The sequence below is a fragment of the Lissotriton helveticus genome, chromosome 7 (genome assembly GCF_964261635.1).
Source record: "Lissotriton helveticus chromosome 7, aLisHel1.1, whole genome shotgun sequence".
In the NCBI taxonomy this organism is placed as follows: Eukaryota; Metazoa; Chordata; class Amphibia; order Caudata; family Salamandridae; genus Lissotriton; species Lissotriton helveticus.
This window is the reverse complement of record NC_136068.1, coordinates 1,553,983,176-1,554,003,886: the sequence shown is the minus strand read 5'-3', so window position 1 is coordinate 1,554,003,886 and position 20,711 is coordinate 1,553,983,176. Positions and strand designations below refer to the sequence as shown.

Below are 20,711 nucleotides of genomic sequence, written 5' to 3'. Positions count from 1 at the left end.
AGTGAGGTATGCCGTACCCTCAACACTTTAACGCAGATACCAGCTCCTACTGAGGTATTAGCCTGCTTATTGGGTTTACGACGCCGATCTCGGTCACAAAAAGTTGGTCTCAAATTCTTAGATTTGGCATATGTCTTGGCTATCAGGGTCATTACTATGAAGTGGAAGTCACCTAGATCCCCTACAGGGCTGATGTGGCAGACTGACATGTTATTGTGGGGAAAAGCGGAGGGAACGGCCCTGCGAAGGGAGGAAGAAAGAGGGTTACGCAAACATCCTATAGCTTCTGAGGGGGAGGCTCTGTTGATTGCCCTAGAAGCCATGGATTTCTCCCCAACTGTACCAACTAGGTCCCAATAAGATGTCCTAGTCCTCTGACACTTTACGATTATGGCCCTTTTCGTAAGAACACAATTGGGATATTTTAGCCTTGAATGCTCTGTTAATTCGGTGGTGTTCAGGGACAGTATGGGTGGTCTAGGTTCGGGGGGTCTGACCAGGAACGGGTGGGAGGGTGGGAATGGGAAGTATAGGTTAAGTTACGTTTGCTAGGCTTGTTTAATAAATATGCGATACACATTCATATAATAACACTTGGAGGTTCCATGGCATGATCCTGTACGGTGCGGGTAGGGGATGATTGCAATAGGTTATTCCTTTTGATAGTGGTTACACTGTATTATTCATCTATGCCCATTGTGAAATTTCCTTGCAGTGATTTGATATGGGATCGTAGAAAACAGTGGAAAAGACTGTATATATCTTTATTGCACTGTAACTGATCATGTATACCTGCGGTCATCAATAAAGTGTGTTTAAAAAAAAAGTAGAGATTTTGAGAACTGAGAAACAAGGAGCAACATTGGCAAAAGGTGAGCAATAAATACATTGAACAGGGGAAAAAAAAGGAAACAAAAAAATTCAGTCTGTTCAAAAAGAGGTAACAAGCGGCTCGAGGCACGAGGGGTATGAACAGCCGGGAAAGCTGGACCAGAGGTGGGGGCGCCTGTGGACAATAAGGACAAAGGCCCTGTTAAATGTAGAACCAACAATGCAGTCATGGAAATGCCAGAGAATAAAGGCTAAGGAATAAAGGTAGGCATACAGTGCAGGCAAGGAATATGGTCCGATGAGACAGGGCCCCCTAGCGGATGACTTGGCGGAGGCCAAATATCATTAAACCAGCCAAGAAAACGAAGGAGGACAGTAGCAGGGATTAAGCTAAAGACAAAGTGCAAACCATGAATAAAGACCGTAAAAACAGATCTCCCTTAAGAGAATCTGGCCAAAGGCCAATAAGGCCTAAGCTACCCAAACCCACTTTTGCCTTTAGAAGGAACAGGAACCTGCATAACCTTTTAGTCGGAGTCAAACCCAAAATGGAGGACTTGGTCTGTTAGAAATCCATTACAGGTTCCAATCCCATTAAGGGCAATCTTAGATGTGGCTCATGCCACGCATTTGACAATGCAATCACATCGGACCACTTGAACGTTGGACCCAGGAGCATTGAACTCAGGAACACGACTAACTGCAGGACGTCCAATGTGGTGAACTGTGTCCTCTGCCCGGGTGATCTTTGTTACGTGGGCGAAACTGGAAGAGAAATAAGAACTCGTATCAGTGAACACAAATCCAACATCTGCACCAAAAAAACTGATGCTCCTCTGGTCCAACACTGGCTTGACCTAGGGCGCACAGACCGGGAACTCAGGTGGACGATACTGGAGAAAATCAAAGCCATTAGAGGACATGATGACACCAAACTTTGTAAAAAAATAACTAGAAGTGTTTTCGATTTTTCTTCTCAATACCCAACTGAGAGGACTCCATGAAACTGCTCCCTGGGAACAAGCCATTTAAATTGCGTTTTGACTTGTGTGCACCCTCTGGCTCACTTCCTACGCTACTCTGACATTATGGAGTCCAGTGTTCCACCCTAGTCTCTTCCCCTCCATATTGGGTTCTTTTGCAGGAACTTGCACCCTCCCTGTGCCCTTACCTCATCAGGTGAGTTAGGCCTTATCTGTGGTCCCCTCCTTCATTTGAGTTGGGACACCGGGCACTATCTTTACATCTGTGGACCCTGGATAATTTTTTTACACCTGTACCCTATTCTACACTTCAGACCCCCATGGGCCCCCTTTGAGATGTTTTTCCCCCATTAGGAAAGCCTATTGCCACATTGCCATCTTACATAATTGTTGTGGCTTTTTGCTCATCTCATTTATTTATCTCATTTTAATCTCATCTCATTTTTTTCCTCATCACATTCTTATCTATCTTCACTTTATTATTTGTTTTTTTCTTTCTTTTGTTCTACCATTGGTTGTCCACATTCTCTTAGCAGCCGGTCTTCCAGGCACGTAATTATGAATTTGAAGGCTCATTCATACTTCTTAGGTTTTTAGGTCTCGACTAGTGCTGGAGCGCGCAAGCGCTCCTCGCTCAGCGATGCTTATTGTGATTGAGAAAATTTCAGTAGTGTAGTTGTAGCCACGCCCATCATTTTAATTGGCTGGCATCATCATTTAAGTTAAATGCTGAACTCCGATTGAAAGTGAGGCTTTTTAGTTACTGCCCTGTCTCCTTATGCGACAGCCCATCCGGACTGGATTGTTTTCTTGTTGCGGCGTGACACGGTCTCCTTCATTACTCGGTGTAGGTCCTTTTTTTTCTCATTAAAGTGAAAGCATGACGGTGACAGCTTATTTCCAGTTGTTTAACTCTTACAAGATAATTTTGTCCTAGTCCTGACTGGGAACGGATAGCAGCTTGCAGCCACATTCTTTCCTCGACCCCTCTCCCAAACATAAGTCAAACTTCCTGACATAGATATATTTTCCCTTTCCTGTCAGCGGCATGCTTCTGCAGACCAGGGATCACCACAGACAGAGGGTGGGGAGGCGGGGTGGGCCCCAGGTGAAGAAGAGGTCTTATATGCCGTCCTGGTGATAGAACCTTCAAAGTAGGGTTGTACAGAAACCACAATCATTCAGAGTCCATGGCATTTCTAGATTTTAAAAATAAACCCCAGCATCTCCCCGAGATGTCATCAAGAAGTGCTTTTGTTGGTCTTTTTTTCGTCCACAACATTTATAGCATTTATCAGTGCGCTGTCATGAAAGCAAAGCAAAACCAAAGTGGATGATGGTCGGAGTGTTGAACATTGCAAGCACTCACCCCCAGTCAACTGATCTGGGTTTAATCCATCATCATTCTTTAGCTCACTCCACCACCCCAGTTCAGACATGGCTATATGCAAATCAGTCTGACCCTGTGCCTCATGGAAACAGTCCAGCCCGAACTGCCAAACCATGTCTTCCCTGGATCGGAAACAAGCATCCTGGGACCGGTTTCGGGTTCATAACCCTCATCAGCCAGGCTATCTTGAATCCAGGGGCAAAGTGAGCAAGGGACCCACGTCTGGGCATATCCTGCCTACTTAGGGCGAACAAAGCAAAACCAACGGGGATGATGAATGGAGTGTTGAACATTGCAAGCACTCACCCTCAGTCAACTGATCTGGGTTTAATCTATCATCATTCTTTAGCTCACTGAACTGGGGTGGCGTGGAGAGCAAAATAACAATGGATTAAACCCAGATCTGTGACGGGGGTGAATGTTTTGCCAATGTGAAACATTCCGTCCATCACCTTGTGTGTTTTGCTGTTCGCCCTATGTGGGAACGGTATGCCCTGACGTGGATCCCGTGCTCACTACGCCACTGGAGTCAAGCTATCCTGGCTGATGATGGCAGATAGCCAGAAACCGGTCCTAGGATGCTTGATCCCGGTCCAGGGAAGACATGGCTTGACAGTTCGGGCTGGACTGTTCCCATGAGGCACAGGGTCAAGACTGATTTGCATATGGCCATGTCTTTACTGGGGGGGCGTGGTGAGCAAAATAACAATGGATTAAACCCAGATCTGTGACTGGGGGTGAATGTTTTGCCAATGTGCAACATTCCGTCCATCACCTTGTGTGTTTTGCTGTTCGCCCTATGTGGGAACGGTATGCCCTGACGTGGATCCCGTGCTCACTACGCCCTGGAGTCAAGCTATCCTGGCTGATGATGGCTGATAGCCAGAAACTGGTCCTAGGATGCTTGATTCCGGTCCAGGGAAGACATGGCTTGGCAGTTCGGGCTGGACTGTTCCATGAGGCACAGGGTCAAGACTGATTTCCATATGGCCATGTCTTTACTGGGGTGGGGGGGGCGTGGTGAGCAAAATAACAATGGATTAAACCCAGATCTGTGACTGGGGGTGAATGTTTTGCCAATGTGTCACATTCTGTCCATCACCTTGTGTGTTTTGCTATTCGCCCTATGTGTGAAGGGTATGCCCAGACGTGGGTCCCCGTCCTTACTACGCCACTGGAGTTAAGCTACCCTGGCTGATGACGGCTGATAGCCAGAAACCGGTCCTAGGATGCTTGATTCCGGTCCAAGGAAGACATGGCTTGGCAGTTCGGGCTGGACTGTTCCCATGAGGCACAGGGTTAAGACTGATCTGCATGTGGCCATGTCTGAATTGGGGCGGCGTGGTGAGCAAAATAACGATGGATTAAACCCAGATCTGATACTGGATGTGAATGTTTTGCCAATGTGTAGCATTCCGTCCATCACCTTGTGTGTTTTGCTGTCATGAAAGCAAAGCGCGTGCCACAAACGCGAGTCACCGTCGCAGTTATAAACACCTGCCTCGTTGGGCGTGGCCATATGTATAGCCTTCTAAATGTTGCAGTGCGCAATAGTTCTTCCCAAGTGGGCGTGCTATTCAAGTCCTCAAAATGACACCAAATAATTCCCCTTGTGGGTAGATGCACGTGCTGTCAGTTGTCTGCACCGCTTTTCAGCTGCTACTGCCGAGGAATCGGGCACCGCCCTGCAAGGCGCCAGATCTCCTTCCTTACTATTGATCTTACACCGGAGTGGTGCAAGCTCTGGATCCGCAAGCCAGCGGTGGGCCTATCTTCTCGACTAGGACCGGCCGTTTAAAATCCACCAAAACAGAATACCACGCCCACCGAGGCAGGTGTTTATAATTGAGGTGTGCGTAATAAACAGTGCTTCCTGCCTTCTACTAACCACACGCCACTGAAGAAGGGATAATGAACTTCCTGAAACGCGCCTGGCGATCAGTGCTACTGATGTGATTTGCTGCCTTGTTGCCTGCTTGCAAGCTGCTATTAAAACTACATCAGCAAATTCAACTTCCTGTGGCCTCTTCGCTTTGGGCATCCTGTTTTGGTGGATTTTAAACGGCTGGTCCCGGTCGAGAAGACCATCCGGATCCCGGATTTCATTGAGAATGACCCTGAGGCCTGAGGCTGGGCCTCATGGCCTCCTGCATCCTGCTGGTAGATCATACCCGATGACATATGTGGGCTCTGCAATGGGGCTTGAAGTTCCAGTGGGCGCAGCATCAGGGGAATCTTTCAGACTACATCCAGATCTCGGAGGGAACTATGCAACAACTGCAGTAGTGGTTAATGAATCAAGATTGGGTCAGAGGCAGATCCCTCTCCTTTCCCCAACCAGAACTCAAGGTGGTGACCCATGCATCATTTCTGGAATGGGGGGGGGGGGCACTTGGGGGAGGTGGAGATCAGAGGAGTCTGGTCTCCGACTGATTCTGGGCTTCATATCAACCTGTTTGAGCTCTGGGTGATTCGTCTGCCACTGAAGGCATTCCTCCCCTCCCCAAGGGGAAGGAAGTGCTGGTGTTCATGGACAACACCACTGCCATGTGGTACTGCAACAAACAGGGCGGGGTGGGCTTTGGACATGGCTTGAACATCATTGCATTACACTGGTGGTTCAACTCCTGGCAGGTTCCCCGAACGCCAGGGCAGACAAACTCAGCCGATGGTGCCTGGTGGAATACAAATGGCGTCTTCACTTGGAGGTGGTCCAAGGTCTCTTTGAGCAGTGTGGAGAGCCTTGGGTAGATCTATTCGCCACTGAAGAGAACGTGCAATGTCAGCAGTTCTGCGCGTTGGACTTTTCAGGGCAGCACTTGCACGGAGATTCTTTTCGTCGCGTGTGGAACTGTGGTCTCCTGTACGCCTTTCCGCCTCCACCACTTCTGCCCTGAGTGCTGAAGAAGATCAAGTGTGACCGGCCCGAAGTCATTTTTGTGGCACCAGAATGAGCATGAAGAGGTTGGTACCCCGAGCTCCTGAACATTACCATTGATCCTCTGATCAGACTGCCCCTTCGGGAGGATCTTCTATTGCAGCAGCAGGTGACGGTCCTCCACCCGAACCTGTCCAGCCTCCACCTCCTTGCGTGGAGACTGAGCGGCAGCAGTTGTCCGCTTTTGACCTTCCACCTGAAGTTTTTACGTCATCTTGGCAGCAAAGCTTCCCTCCACTAAGACAGCATACGCCTGTCGATTGGACAAGTTTGTGGCATGGTGCACAGCAAAGGCTGTGGATCCCCTCTCTGCCCCTCTTTCCGAGGTTCTTTTCTTCCTTCTCTATGGCCCAGCAGTGTTCAGCTCTGGGCACTCTTAAAGGATATCTGGCAGCCATTTCTGCTTTTCTCCGGCTACCAGATCAGCGCTCTTTATTTCAGTCCCCTATTGTAAGTAGGTTCTTTAACACCTTTGCCGCGGGGCTAATTCCCCTGCGGCGCTGGGGGGAGCTGAGCTCGTCATGACCACACCCGTTTTTAAGAAAGCTCAGCACAGCGGGGGAATTAGCCCTGCATGTGAGCGCAGCACGTGTACACGGCCACCGTGCCTCATGACGAGCTGAGCTCGTCATGAGCACGGAAGGGGTTAAAGGCATTATTCATCTCTTTCCTCCATCTCCTTTCAGAATGCTACCGGGGAACTTGAACCTAGTTTTGACATAACTTATTTGCGCTCCCTTCGAGCCTCTTCACAACTGTCCTCTTAGGCTTCTCACTCTGAAGACTACCTTTCTTGTTGCCATCACCACTGCTCGCAGAGTGAGTGAGCTTCAGGCTCTTTCTTCTAAGCCCCTTTCTTCTCTGTGCATCCGGACAAGGTGGTGCTTCGGAAGAGACCTTCGTTCCTGCCTAAAGTTGTCACACCTTTTCACATCGGGCAGACTATCACTCTGCCCACCTTTTTCCCACCTCTTCACCCTTCCAAAGAAGAGGAGAGACTCCACCGTCTGGACCCGAAACGTGCGCTGTCCTACCTTGACCGCACAAAGAATTTCTGGGTTGATGATCCAACTCTTCATTAGCTATGTGGTGGCAAGAAAGGTCTGGCAGTGCAATAGCGTACCATCTCTCGATGGATTGTCCTTTGTATAAAGATTTGTTATGCTTTAGCTAAAAAGTAACTGCCAGTTGGTCTGCGAGCTCATTCCACCAGAGCTACGGCAGCAACTACTGCTTTGTCATGTAGAGTCCCACTTATTGACATCTGCCAGGCCGCCACTTGGGCATCTATGCACACGTTTTCCAGACATTACTGCCTGGATTGTCCAGTCCAGAGCGATGGCTACTTTGCCCATTCTGTCCTCAAGGACTTTCTGGTGTAAAATTGGTTTGCAGTCCCCACTCTGGGGTTGGTATTGCTGGGTATCTATTCTAAAGGTAAGGAATCTAGAACTAACTGTCTCTTTCATATGAACAAGTTACCTTTGGTAATGATGTATCTGTGAGAGACATAGGTTAGTTATAGATTCCTTACTGCCCCACTCTTCCTTACCGCTCTGTGAACCGAATTCTAGGGCCCTAGTGTGGCGCACCAGTTATCAGTGTCTTTGATGGCTCTGCGCTTCTGGCGTGGAAAGTCATGTCAGAACTGATGTCGGCGCACAGGGGCGGCATCTAAGTAGGCGATGCGACGTCATCCTGGCGACCATGACGCCGGACACAGTCAACCGACAGCACCTACCGACGCACAAGGGGTACTGCTAAGGAAACAATTCTCTGGATCCAGTCTGACGCCTGGGGGTAATTCTAGATGTTCGGAATCTATAGCTAACCTATGTCTTTTACAGATACATTGTTGCCGAAGGTAAGGAACTTGTTCGTTAAGGCAGTGCTGCTTTGATGCATTTTCTGATGAGTAATCTATGAACAGTTTCCTCTTATACAGAGGAGCCTCCCTGGTTTAGACCTGAAAGTGACTACATTGTGCTTCACCTGATCAGAAAAGAGCTTGTTTTGGTTAAAAATCTCATCTATCTGAAGGTAGTTTTTCACAGTTGACAGTTGTCTACACTCTCGAGTTATTCTTTTGCAGACCTTTCTTTTGTTGAATTCACTAAGTAGGCCCTACTCTGACTACGATGAAACATTTACTTTCCGTTTTCCTCTCTGTAGTTCTGTCAGTGAAAGAGAATGGGGTGATAGTGTTTGTGAATTGGCACCGCTTGCACCCCCATGGTTTCACCTCGTTACTATAGCTCCACTGGTATCTAGAAAACGCTGAATGTCAATGATCATAATAGCAATGGACTAGACTAGCAGAAATCACATTTCGGGCCGCTTTGGGCTTGCCCATCTCAGGTAGCATCTTCCTGCCTTTATTTGGTTGTTGTTTTTGAGGAGGAGTTCGGGTTTTCTGCTTCACGCCTCTTGATACCCCTTTGACTTTGGACTGCTTGGTATTCAAGGAGCACTCCAACCTGGTTCGCATTTTTTGATAACGATGTTCATGCACCTGTACGAGGTACTGGCCAGTGCCCACTGAAGCCTTGTGTTGCTTCCGTGGGACTTCAAAGATGGTCTCAATTATTTATGGCTGTACTGTTAGCTCATCTGCATTCATGTTCTTTCAAATGCCATGCAAATAAGCCCTTATTTAGTTGGAACTTGTCTGCGAACAGTGAAATCTAGAAACAGTTTTTGGGTACTGTTCCACCTTACATATTTTTGCATAAAATTACCCGTTCCGTCCGAAGAGGTCTTAGAATTCCACTTAACAAGGGGGAGCGACCTTATCCTTCAAGGATGGAAGATGGTTCATCAGATCCGATACAAAAAGTCTTTTTGCTATGGTCTCATTTGAAAGGATTACAGTTGGGCCAGTAACTCTTTCTGTGTTTACTGTATCTGAAAACCAGCACACCACTTTTCCAGCAAACCTTCATAGTGGTTAGCTATTTGCAATTTGCTTTCTATGAATTAGCTATGGATGTACCATGAACTATACCAGCGCCTACAGAGGAGGCTTAGATGATTCCAATATTGTTGGCTACATCCAGTGCATTGTAGCCTGGAACTCGACGCACATAAGTCGCCATCTCGCCGACTGGCCTAATCGGTAAGTTGACCTTGGCAACATCAATATCATAAAGCTTCTTTACAGACTGTTTGATCTGGTGCTAGTTAGCCTTGACTTCAACAATGAATACCAGTGAGTTATCTTTAATCATCTTTATGGCAGACTCTGTGGTAAGCGGAAACTTAATGATAGTATAATGGCCAAGTTTGTTCCTACAAGGTGCACTCTTCCCAGGATACTTAGGATGTCTCTTTAACTTCAAGGTCCTTAGCCCCTACTTTTCAGGAGGCTGTCTTAATTTTCTTCTTCTTGTGACTGTGTAGCCTTTTTAGCTTTCAAAACCTTGGACTTTGCTTCGGTTTTAACAGGGACAGCTTCCTTCTCGGCCTTTGGTGCCTTGTTGGGGGTTGATTTATCATGTAAAATTAATCTCACCTGTGTTACTCAATGATATTTGCATAAACAAAAGGAATCCACTAAACTGGGTTCGGTGATCCCTACAGTGGTGGGGAGCAACCAGTGTTGTTTAAATATCCCTCACACACCAAAAGGCCCCTTGGTGTCATGCTTCAACATCGGGGTCTTCGCAAACCTCTACGGAATGCGGCGTGCGCGACTCACGACTACGTAGGAGCACTTATAAGTGAACTATGTGTTGGTGTGTGTGAGGGTGATATGTTGTGAGTGGTGAGGTGAAAAATGAAAAATTAAAAAATACCTGGCTCGTGGGTGTCCAAAAAATGTATTCAGTCCCCGGCTGGTATCGTTAAAAAGTGCAAGGGAGGTTGTCTTTACTAATTAGGGTAAGGTAACCTCACAAGTGCGTCGTCAACATGTTTCGGAGTAAAAAACTCCTTCTTCAGGACAAGGATGTGCACTAGGTATCCTCACCTTACTCACATGGGTGTAAACGTAAAAGTGTGCTCTACAAAAATAAACCTGATGAAGCATGACACCAAGGGGCCTTTTGGTGTGTGAGGGGTATTTAAACAACACTGGTTGCTCCCCACCACTGTAGGGATCACCGAACCCAGTTTAGTGGATTCCTTTTGTTTATGCATATTTCTAGGGGAGACAGAATACACTTCTCCTCTCCCTCCCCCTTTTGTTTATTACTCAATGATATTTGTCAGGCTGCTTACTGTCAGAAAATTTTGACTGGAGAACAACCCCACTTAGAATGAGAAGTTTGGTTAGTGTTTTCCTTCGACCCCGCTCACCACATAACATCTGTAGGAATCTTTCATATCATGATCAATCTGCAGGAGGAAGTTACAAGTTCAGAATATGAATAACTTTGATAACCATTTTACTGAATACTATTATTCTGCAGATTCACTATTTCCCAATCTAGTCTGTTTTACTTACTTTCTTTCTGGGTAATTGGTTCTTAGGGATCATTCCTAGCATTTTAAATATTTTTTTCAGTTCATTGTTCCCTGATATGTCGCCTACCAAAATGAGGTTTGGTCTGAGGTACAGTTCATTGACCGCTCCTTTGTAGAAGGGCAATGGCATGTCTTGTGCTTATTAAGATGTAATGTATGGTAGTCAGAAGCCGCTCACGTGCATCCAATCTGCTGTTTATCAGTTTTAGCCTTGTCCACGCCTATATCCTGACGTTTTAGAGAGTTAATCTGCAGGAGGAAGGAGATATAAAAAACAAAGGTAAGTAAATATATTGCACTCTGAAATCTTGCTGCCATGTTTGGTGTTGGGAGCAGTTTCTGCTCAATGTGGGCTATCTAAAATTCTACTCTGGTGCTTTCTTCCCACATCTGCTGCACGTCATTAAATCTTCTTTTGTTGGAATGCAAAATAGTAATAAAGAGGTAGTCTTGTATTTGAAGTCTAGTTTTGTCTTCCTCTACATCACAAAAGTAAGGCTACTTTATGGAGGGTGAGTACAGTAAGACAAAACTGCCTGACAAATAGCTTCATTTATAGCTTTGATAGTGAAGGATACTGATGCACTTCAATCTCAGAAAAGCAAATTATAAATGTAATGTTATCTTTTCAGATTTGCCAGAGAATGAACAGGTTCAGTGGGAGAAATTTACTTCTGGCTCCCTTTCGGAAGCCAATAAGAAGAACACAGTTGACTTGGTAAGCATTGTTTTTACTCAGGCATGTATGTTGAATTCCCGAAACAAGTATTGCTTAAAAACCTATGTAGAAGTCTTCAAATAGTTTGATTTCAACCACAGTGTGTTTATTTGAAATGTAACTAAAATGAACTGCGTGTGTGTTATATAATGTTTGAGGTAAAGAAGGCTCTCCACCCGCTTAGGGTTCTGTTTCCTAGAAGTAAATAAACAGCAGACTGAAGCTGAACTCGGACAAGACGGAGGTCCTCATCCTCTGATTCAACCCTTCGGCCTCGGACGACTCCTGGTGGCCGACCGCACTGGGAACTGCTCCAACACCCACCGACCACGCACGCAACCTAGGGGTCATCCTCGACTCCACCCTCTCCATGACTAAACAGGTCAATGCCGTCTCCTCCTCCTGCTTCAACACCCTCCGCATGCTCTGTAGGATCTACAAGTGGATCCCCACTGAAACGAGAAGAACAGTCACCCGGGCCCTTGTCAGCAGCAGGTTGGACTATGGAAACGCCCTCTATGCAGGAGCGTCGGCCAAGCTCCTGAAACGGCTTCAACGCATCCAGAACGCCTCTGCACGCCTTATCCTCGACACCCCTCGCCGCAGCCACATCACACCCCACCTGAGAGACCTGCACTGGCTCCCGGTCAACAAGAGGATAACCTTCAAGCTCCTCACCCACGCACACAAGGCACTCCACAACACCGGACCAACGTACCTCAACAGACGACTCGGCGTCTACACCCCCACCCGCCACCTCCGCTCCGCCGACCTCGCCCTCGCTACAGTCTACCGCTGCCGAAGAGCGACCTCAGGCGGCAGATCGTTCTCCCACCTCGCCGCCAAGACCTGGAACACCCTCCCCATCCACCTACAGTAGACCCAAGACCTGCTGACCGTCAGAAAACTCCTCAAGACCTGGCTTTTCGAGCAGTAGCAGCATTCCCCACCCCAGCGCCTTGAGACCCTCACGGGTGAGTAGTGCGCTTTACAAATGATATGATTGATTAATTGATTGCCTGCTGGCACGCCCAGGGTGCCTTTATCAAGCCAGATGGATTCTTATAAGTTAAAGAGTGCCCTTTAGACCAAAAAATTGTTTATATATATACGAAAATGGGTTAATATATTCTGCAACAGGCTGTCAAACCTTTGGCTTCAAAAGTGTCTTTTCTGTAAGAGGAGTATAATGTGTATGTATATTATGTTTTGTAAACAGATGCTCCAGTGTTCCATGCATAGGTGGGAAAAGTAATTCTCTCAGGGGATCTCCATTGATGATTAATAATCCCACCCACATGCGGGGATCCCGAAGTAGTTAATTCAAAGTCCCATCTACTTTGCCTTACTTTGGAAAGTGAGGTTGGAATGTGACGAATATATTAAATTTTTGCAGCCTTAAAAAGAGGCTATATTGCCAATCTTTATTGATTTACTTTAAAATTTAGAAGGAAAAAAGGGTCTTACCCTCAAACTAAACTAAAGCAAGAAGAAAAGTGATCTTTTAAAAACAGGTTTCACAATTGCTTTTTACTTCTGTAGGAAGGTAGGATCCTTCTGCATGGTTACCCCCATGTTTTTTGCCCGGTGCTGTGATGGTTTCGGACTAGGATCCTTGCTCATCAGGACCCTAGTTTCTGTGTTTTCTCCCCTAAATTGGTATGGTAAGTACTTGGGTACATCCCAGATTGGACAGTAGTAAACCCTTATCAGTCTCTAGTTTATGCTACTGAGGTACCCAGGGCATAGGTACACCAGAGATCCCCAATGGGCTTAAGCATGTATTATGCCACCCATGAGAGACCACTCAAACTGTAACTACAGGCCTGCCTTTGAAGCTTGTTTAAGCTGGTATTAGCACCACTTAAGATATAGGTTTACCTACATCTAGGGTCACTGCACTTAAAAGCTATAAGTCACCCCTAAAGCAGGCCTTTCAATCTTGAAGGCAGGGTGTTCGGTTCTAAATGTGAGGGTGCTCCTGCATGAACAGGACACCTCAAAGCCTTCGGAGTACATTCTCCTGGGCTGTGAGTGCATCAGCAATTAAGATACATAGTTACGCGAAGACCATCTCTAAACTGTCTGTAACGAACTCTGTCGTGTTTGGTATCAAACATGTTGGAAGCATACCCCCCACACCGTTTACGGTGTGGGAGGCATGATTCCATGCACTGTAAAGCTCCTCCGGGAGGCCCTCAGTGCTCCAGGTGCCAGTCTTCTAGACCAGGACAGCACATCATGGATGCTGCCGACCGGACACGATTCTGCCCTCCTGCTGCTGAGCCAAGCTCAAGCAGGGAAAGGCAGAACAATAGGTATCCTGTCACAGGGAGGTGTGACCACCTCCCAGACAGGGTTTAGTGTATTGGGGCCGGGTGGGAGCGCTTGCCAGCGCCACTCAGTCTGCTTGAAGGGCACATTTGGTACCCTCCTTACATAGTCCAAATCAAACCAGCTCAGGGAGCCTTTGATTCCCACTCTGGCGCGAAACTGGACAAAGGACTTTGAAGTATCCTTCTTACAGTCCGACCCCTCCCTGGGCGGGAACCCTGAATTATCCCAACCCTTTCCTTGGGGTACTTAAGGGCTTACCTGAGGGTGGGTCCCTAGATTCATCGTGGGATAAGATTAATTTCAAGACACCACTTCTTCACCCTTCTGAGCACTTTGGACTTCGCTCAGGGCATCAAGGCTGCAACTGGGAAGGCTCCTGCCTTTGTCGCTCTGCTCGTCTGCTGCAACGTCCGTGCTTGTGCACCATACGGGAACCTTCCAAGGCCTGTGGGCATCCAAGACACCTGAAGTAATCTCCCTTGAAGTGAAGGAATCACTTGCCTGCATCTGCAGGCACAGCAACTAAACTGACCGGTCTGCAGATCCTGTGCTCCCACAGACTCCGAAAGGCTCAGCAACACAGGTGGTGGTTCTCCACATCCCTCGAGGCCTGCCCTGTCCTCGCACCAAGTTTGAGGCCAGTATCCCTCGTCTGTGCTGCAGGATACGAACCCCTGTGCACTGCATCGACTTGCAGTTGCTTGTTGGCTTCCTTCCCCCAAGATCTTCGGGCTCCAAGTAGCCCCAACCTCAAGCATCTCCAGTGACCAAGACCTTTGTCCTCATTGCATCACTTGCACCGTGGGCCTGTATCTTTGGTGAGCTGCTCCAAGTCCTCTTTTGACTCCAGTGCCTCTGGTCTGTGGGTTCTCTTGAGGGTTGTCTTTCAATTCTGCGGGCTCCCCTGATTGCTCGGGCCCTGCTCTGACTCCCCTGCTTGTGGTGAGTCACCTGGACCTTGCTGGTCCCGACAGTGTATCTTCTTCGCTTTCCACATTGTTTGTAGTTGCCAAGGCTCGTTAGTACACTCGATGGCCACCGACCCATCAACTCTCGACATCCGACGTGGGACAGCTTGTGCACGGCTCCTAGTCCTCACAGCTGCAGCTCCACCGGACACTTTCACCTTCCACAGCAGCAGCATCTTCCTGAAGTCCTCCGTTGGGTTCGACTACGGTTTCTGACGCCACTTGACACCTATGCACCCGGCTTCCCTTGTGGAGGTATCCTGGTTCCTAGGGTATCCACGGGTAGAGTGGCTCGTCAATCTTCTGTCTTCCACTAGGTTTCTTCAGGGTCCACTAGGAAGGGACCTTCGTCAAATTTGCAACTGCACTTTTAAGTCTTCTGGGTATAATGTTGACACTAGACGTGATTCGCATACCAATATTTTAGTATATGGTTTGGTCTCCCCCTGTTGACCACTGTGTATTCCGTGCTACTTACCTTTTTCTATTGAAAAGTATTGTGTGCATTGTGTACATCTGTGGTTGGGAGATATATATATGTATGTGTTAGTGAGTGTCTTATAATAAATACATATTTTTATAAATACACTGTGTGGTTCTTTTCACTTAATCTATAACTATAAGATTATGTTCTAGTAAAACAAGCTGCTTTACACTCCTTCTGGACTGAGCCTGAAGGCTGCTCTCCACAGCTACCACTTAGAGAGCTTTCTAAGGTTGTCGAAGACCACTAAAATCCCCATAAGGGAAGTCTGTTTTGGTGCAAGGTGCCTACTTACATAAGTGTACACCATATACCTAGCAAGCTTCTCGCAACTTCTTATTAAAGTAAGATGAGGAATAATACATAACAAAGTAGCCTGCATAGGCTGCAGAATTGTCCACCATGTAAATAGGACCTTCTAACCTCCAGTGTCTCACCATGCCGCGTAGTTGGCAGTTTACTCAGTTCTTTCTTCTGGCTCCTGCTGACAGGATCCAGGATCAGAGCTCTGCTTTTTTGAAAGTTGTTTTCCTCAATGTTCATCTAAGGCATTTTAAGGCCAACTCACTCAGCACCCTTTAAGCTGTAGAGTATGTTTAGATAATTTCCTACTAGGAAATTGATCTAGTTTTTCACAAATTGCCATCTCCTTTTGCGAACTGCTTAGGGCGTGGCAGAAAAATGGCAAAAACAGACCCACACAGGATCTGTATCTTATGTTTCAAGACTCTAATGACCCCAAGACGTGTCGCCACTGCAAGACCCTCTCCAGGCGCACTTTGAGAGGGTGGGGAGGAGAGAAATTTAAAATCCAGGCCAAGTGGAGCTTCGCAGATGTCCAGGTTGCCTGACTCTTGAGACTTCTGAAGTGTGAGGAGAGACTGCATCCTCTAGCAGTGCTGCCAAGTCACAATCTGAGGTCTCCTGCAGAGGGAGAACCAAACAGAACATCAGGAGAAAAGCATCGCTCCCTGTGGAAGTCGAGGACTTCGACGTCTAGAAGAGGTACTGTGCCTACTTGCTCGCTGTCAAAAGCTGGGTCGATGTTGAAAACACTTATGACATTGAGGAAGAGAACACAGTTGACGCGAAGTTGAGACACCATACGACATCAAACTTAAACATCAAGACATGGCCCAACGTCAAGACATCATACAAGTTCCCTGACCAAGACAGCAGATTGGCTTTCATGAATGAAAGCGTGCAGACTTCCTTCAGAGTCTGATTCGGAGTACTCATTGACCTGCTGGCCATCCAGGCCCACCTCTCCAGTGACTGGATTCGCCAACACCGCCTCAAGTTCCAATTAAATCCACTCCACCTCCACAGTGTTCTCCTCCTCCTTCTACATCCCCTCCATCTTTTCCTTCTCAAACATCTCAACCAGCGATTCCAGTAGCACCTCCATAGCCAATTTCTGCCAGTCTCTCCGCCCTCAGTATACTGAGCCAGTGATACATACTCCAAGACAATCTAGATCTCACTCCTGTCACTCCAGACCTCAGTCCTGTAGGTCAAGATCAAGATCCCACAGTCCTCGTCATTCAGTGTCTCTGCTCACGCTCAAGACTGAGCAGATACTCTACATCTAGGTCAAGATCCTCCCAATCTCGTCATATATAATCTTTAGGATTGTATTTGTCTATCTTAACGGATTCTCTTTCACTGAGAATGTCTGTAATAGATGACACCTTCCAGGAAGTACTCATTAGGGAGCTGACAAATTGAATATTGATTTACCGACTACTACTACACCAGCGTCAGTAATGTTTCAGATACTTCCTCAAAGGTACACAACTGGGCAGTTGCTTCCTTTGGTTCTGGGCCTCTTAGAACCAGCGATGGAACTTTTTCTTACTCCGGGTGCTGGGAAGGCTGCTCCATCATGCTTGCAAATGAAATACAGACCTCTGGATCAAGGTCCATCTTTCCTTTGCTCTGTTCCGATGCCAGATTCTGTCATTGTTTCAGCAGCGCACAAAATTCATGCCACATTCCCATCTTTTAAAGTACCTTCCAATAAGAAGAGCAAGATATTGGATTCAGTGGGCAGAAAGGTCTGCAGAACCTCTACAGTTTCTGTGAAAGTTGCTAGTGTAACTGCTCTCTTAGGACACTGACAGCTGTTTTTGAGACTCCATTCAACATTTCATGGAAGATCTTCCTAGAGACAGGCGTCAGGATTTTGAGGAGATTTTTAATGAAGGAATGATGGTGTCAAACCAAGTTATCCATGCTCCAATTGATTCCTCTACAATAGCAGCACATGATTTTTGTCATGGACTAGTGCTATGTCGTTCATCTTAGCTGAGATTTCTAGGTTTGAAAGGGGAAGACAAACACCAGATTCTCAACCTTCCCTTTCAGGTAGCAATTTAACTCTCAAGCTTACAGTGAGATGTTTAGGATGAAGTCCGAGCTTGACACTCTTAACGCTGTCCGACTTGGAAAACAAGAGAATATAGGAGACATTCCTATAGTCCCTATGACTGCCGGTACTTCCACCAGAGGGTTCATACCTCTCATTGGTCTACAGGACAGCAGCAACAATAATCATCTCAGCCACATAGACATCAACAACAAAACCATCAGCCAAGAGGCAGAGGAGGACAGCAATCATCTGCCCAAGCCACTAAAACGGGTGGCAAACAGGGAGTCCTCTTTTACCCCCCTTTCATCTGCCTACTACAGTAGGGGGAAGCAGAACATCCTTCCTGCAAGAGTGGCAAAGGATAACCGATAACCACTGACAAATGGATTTTGAATATTATAGAGCATGGATACTGTCTCAGATTCAAGTGCCCACCACCATCTATTCCACAGAAGAAGCCCTTTCTTTACCAATGGGATCAACTACAAGATGTATCCATCCTCTTGCTGAAACATGCAGTGAAGAAGGCTCCGTCTCGCCTCAGAGAAATGGGAATTTATTTTTCGTTATGTTCTGGTGAAGAACAAAGGACATACAAAAATGAATACAGACCCATTTCGGACATCAAAAAAGCAAATTAATGGGTTTGCAAAGAAAAATTCAGGATGGCCGCTCCTCATCAGATCTGCCCTCAACTCCTTCAAGGGGACTGGCTATGCTCTATAAACCTGCTAGATGCCAATTTTCACATCCCAATAGCCAAAAAACATCAAATTCCTGAGGTTCATTGTAGGAAACGTCCAATTTCAGTTCGAGGTCCTTCCTTTTGGCCTCCGGTCTGCACTGCAAATGTTCTCCATATGTATGGTGGTTGTAGCAGCCCACCTCAGGTAAAAGAGAATCTAAATGAGTCTATCCTAATCTGGATGATTGACTCATCAAGGCATCTTCCTATTTGCAGGCAAGCTAACATTATCTCCTAAACGTCCTAACTCTCAATCGACAAGGTCTGTACGTGAATCATGACAAATCCATCTTGACTCCTGCTCATTCCCTGCATTACCTGGGTGCAGTTCTAGACACAGTACACAAGTGTTTCCTTGGGAGGAAAGACTATTATCTTTCTGAAATTTCAAAATCTGAAGCAAATATCCCTTCCAACATTGATGCAAGTCTCTTCCCTCCTGGGTTCAATGGTGTTGTGCATTTTCCTGGTCCTGCATGCACGTCACTACATGTGGCCTCTCCAACAATGTCTGGAAGCTCAATGGGATCAGATCTGAGGACAATGGGAAGACAAAGTGATTCTGACCGTTCATGTAGCAATGTACCGATCCAGGAAGCAAGATGGCCGCAGGGGTAGAGAGCTCCGAAACCGAGCTCCGGGCTCAGCAAAATATCACCTAATCAGAGCCCCCCCCAGCGCTGCCTAGCACCAGGAACGCGACCGGAATCTGCGGCGGAATAGTGCAGCCTGTCCCGCTACAGGAAAGCAGAGTTCTGTCGCCTGATCACTCTCACGGTGATCGGCGCTCCTCTGCCCTCCAGCGACCCCAGGACACTCACCCGCAGAGCTGCCGACCGCGTCCGGATCCCCCAGCAATGCCAGCACGGCGAAGCCTGAGCTGCATAGTCCCGACCAGCCTTGGAAGACCCTAGCTCCTGCACCGGAGCTCAGGGATTCTCCGCCGACGCTGCCCGCCTCGCCTGTCCTCAAAATGGCGGCCTCTGAAGACCTCGCCTGACCGAGCCTTCCCCCAGAGTCGCAACTCCCAGCATTCGAGGTCGTGAAAGGGTTGAGGGCGCTAAACTTCAGCCCCAACCTCCACTGGCAGTGATTAAATTCCCCAACCGGAGCACAAGGACTCCCAACGCTGCCATCCCTCCGCCTGGCTTAAAAATGGCGGCCAAAGAGGACGTCGCCTGACTGGAGCCTACTCAGTAGACACTGTGAGTACTGGCATTCTTTTGGGCACCACCAAGCTTCAGCTCTGACTACCCCACCAAATTAAGCCTGTTCATCAGAGCCCCACGTTTCCAGCCACAGCCGGCCTGTGCCTGACTTTAAAATGGCGGCCAAAGAGGACGTCGCCTGACCCACACAGAGATACTGGTAGATACTGGGGGCGCCAAACAGAGGGGCAACAGGGATGTCCTGCCTCATCATGCAAAGGGAGCTTCAGGGGCCCTTGCCACATCTCCAGTGTGATCTTTTCTAGTGAATTCATAACCAGGACACCCCAGAAAAAGAAAAGTAGGACTACAACAAGGAGACAAAAAAAAAAAAAAAACAATGAAGAGAGCAGTAAAGGAAGGGAAAGAGTGCCTTCCACCTAGGCAGAGGCCCTGAGTCTAACTGCCCTGCCCCCGACCATCAACTGCAATCCGTTGCGCAGAATAGCGAACCAGGAGGGCTTGCAATGCCCCACATGACTTCTAACCACGGGTCCTACTGAACTGCACCTTCAATCTGTCGCCTGCCCTCCGGGCCACTCTAGCGCCACACCCCTACCTAATCTGGCTCCCCTCCCACCACACCCACGATGGCCCGGGACCAGCCCCCCCCTCCTCCACCAGCCCCACTTGCCCACCTTAAACCTCACAGCCGAAACTCCTTCACCATCATTTTCCCCCCACTCCTCTCTACTAAGCAACGACGCACCCTCAAGCAGAAACTCATTCGCAATCACAAAGAAACCCTAATCACGGACATCTACCACTCGGCCTCCAATGGACCGACCAAGATGGACCTAATATTCCACACTGAACGACCAGAATACTGGGTCTCCACGATTAGATCGCGGATGTTCATCGCCAAAACAACTTCCACTCTCCACAGCTGCAAACTAACCACGACTCTTCCGTTCAGATCAGCTGGCAGAGGCTACATAACCGTGACCATCTTTACCAATGGCACGGTCCTCATCCAAGCTAACAATGAGAACCTGGAAGCTTTCGACTCCATATTTCCCACACTCAGGTCAGCCCCTCCCACCCTCCCCATCCTCGCCTCTACGCCGCCTCCGACCACGACCACAACTTACAGTGAAGACTGCGATACTCCCTTCCGCAACCCCTACCCAGTCCGTCAGGCCCCCCCTCTCCCAGTAATACCTCACCCTCCATGCTCAGCCACCCAACATCCGCAGGACACTCAATCCCCCTCCTCCTCCCCCTCCTCCAACCACCTCACCTTCCTTAACACCAAGCTACGACAGCCTCCTACA

General features: G+C 47.7%; 1 protein-coding gene across 11 annotated transcripts in view; it reads left to right on the top strand.

Moving 5' to 3' along the window:
* PPP6R1 (protein phosphatase 6 regulatory subunit 1) overlaps positions 1-20,711 on the top strand; it is a 1,126,148-nt gene that overhangs the window by 557,785 nt on the left and 547,652 nt on the right. For all 11 annotated transcript variants that reach the window (XM_078655037.1, XM_078655034.1, XM_078655036.1 and 8 more), the window contains exon 13: positions 11,239-11,324. In XM_078655037.1, coding sequence (XP_078511163.1) covers positions 11,239-11,324 — 86 coding nt within the window. The remainder of the gene's footprint in view (positions 1-11,238; positions 11,325-20,711) is intronic.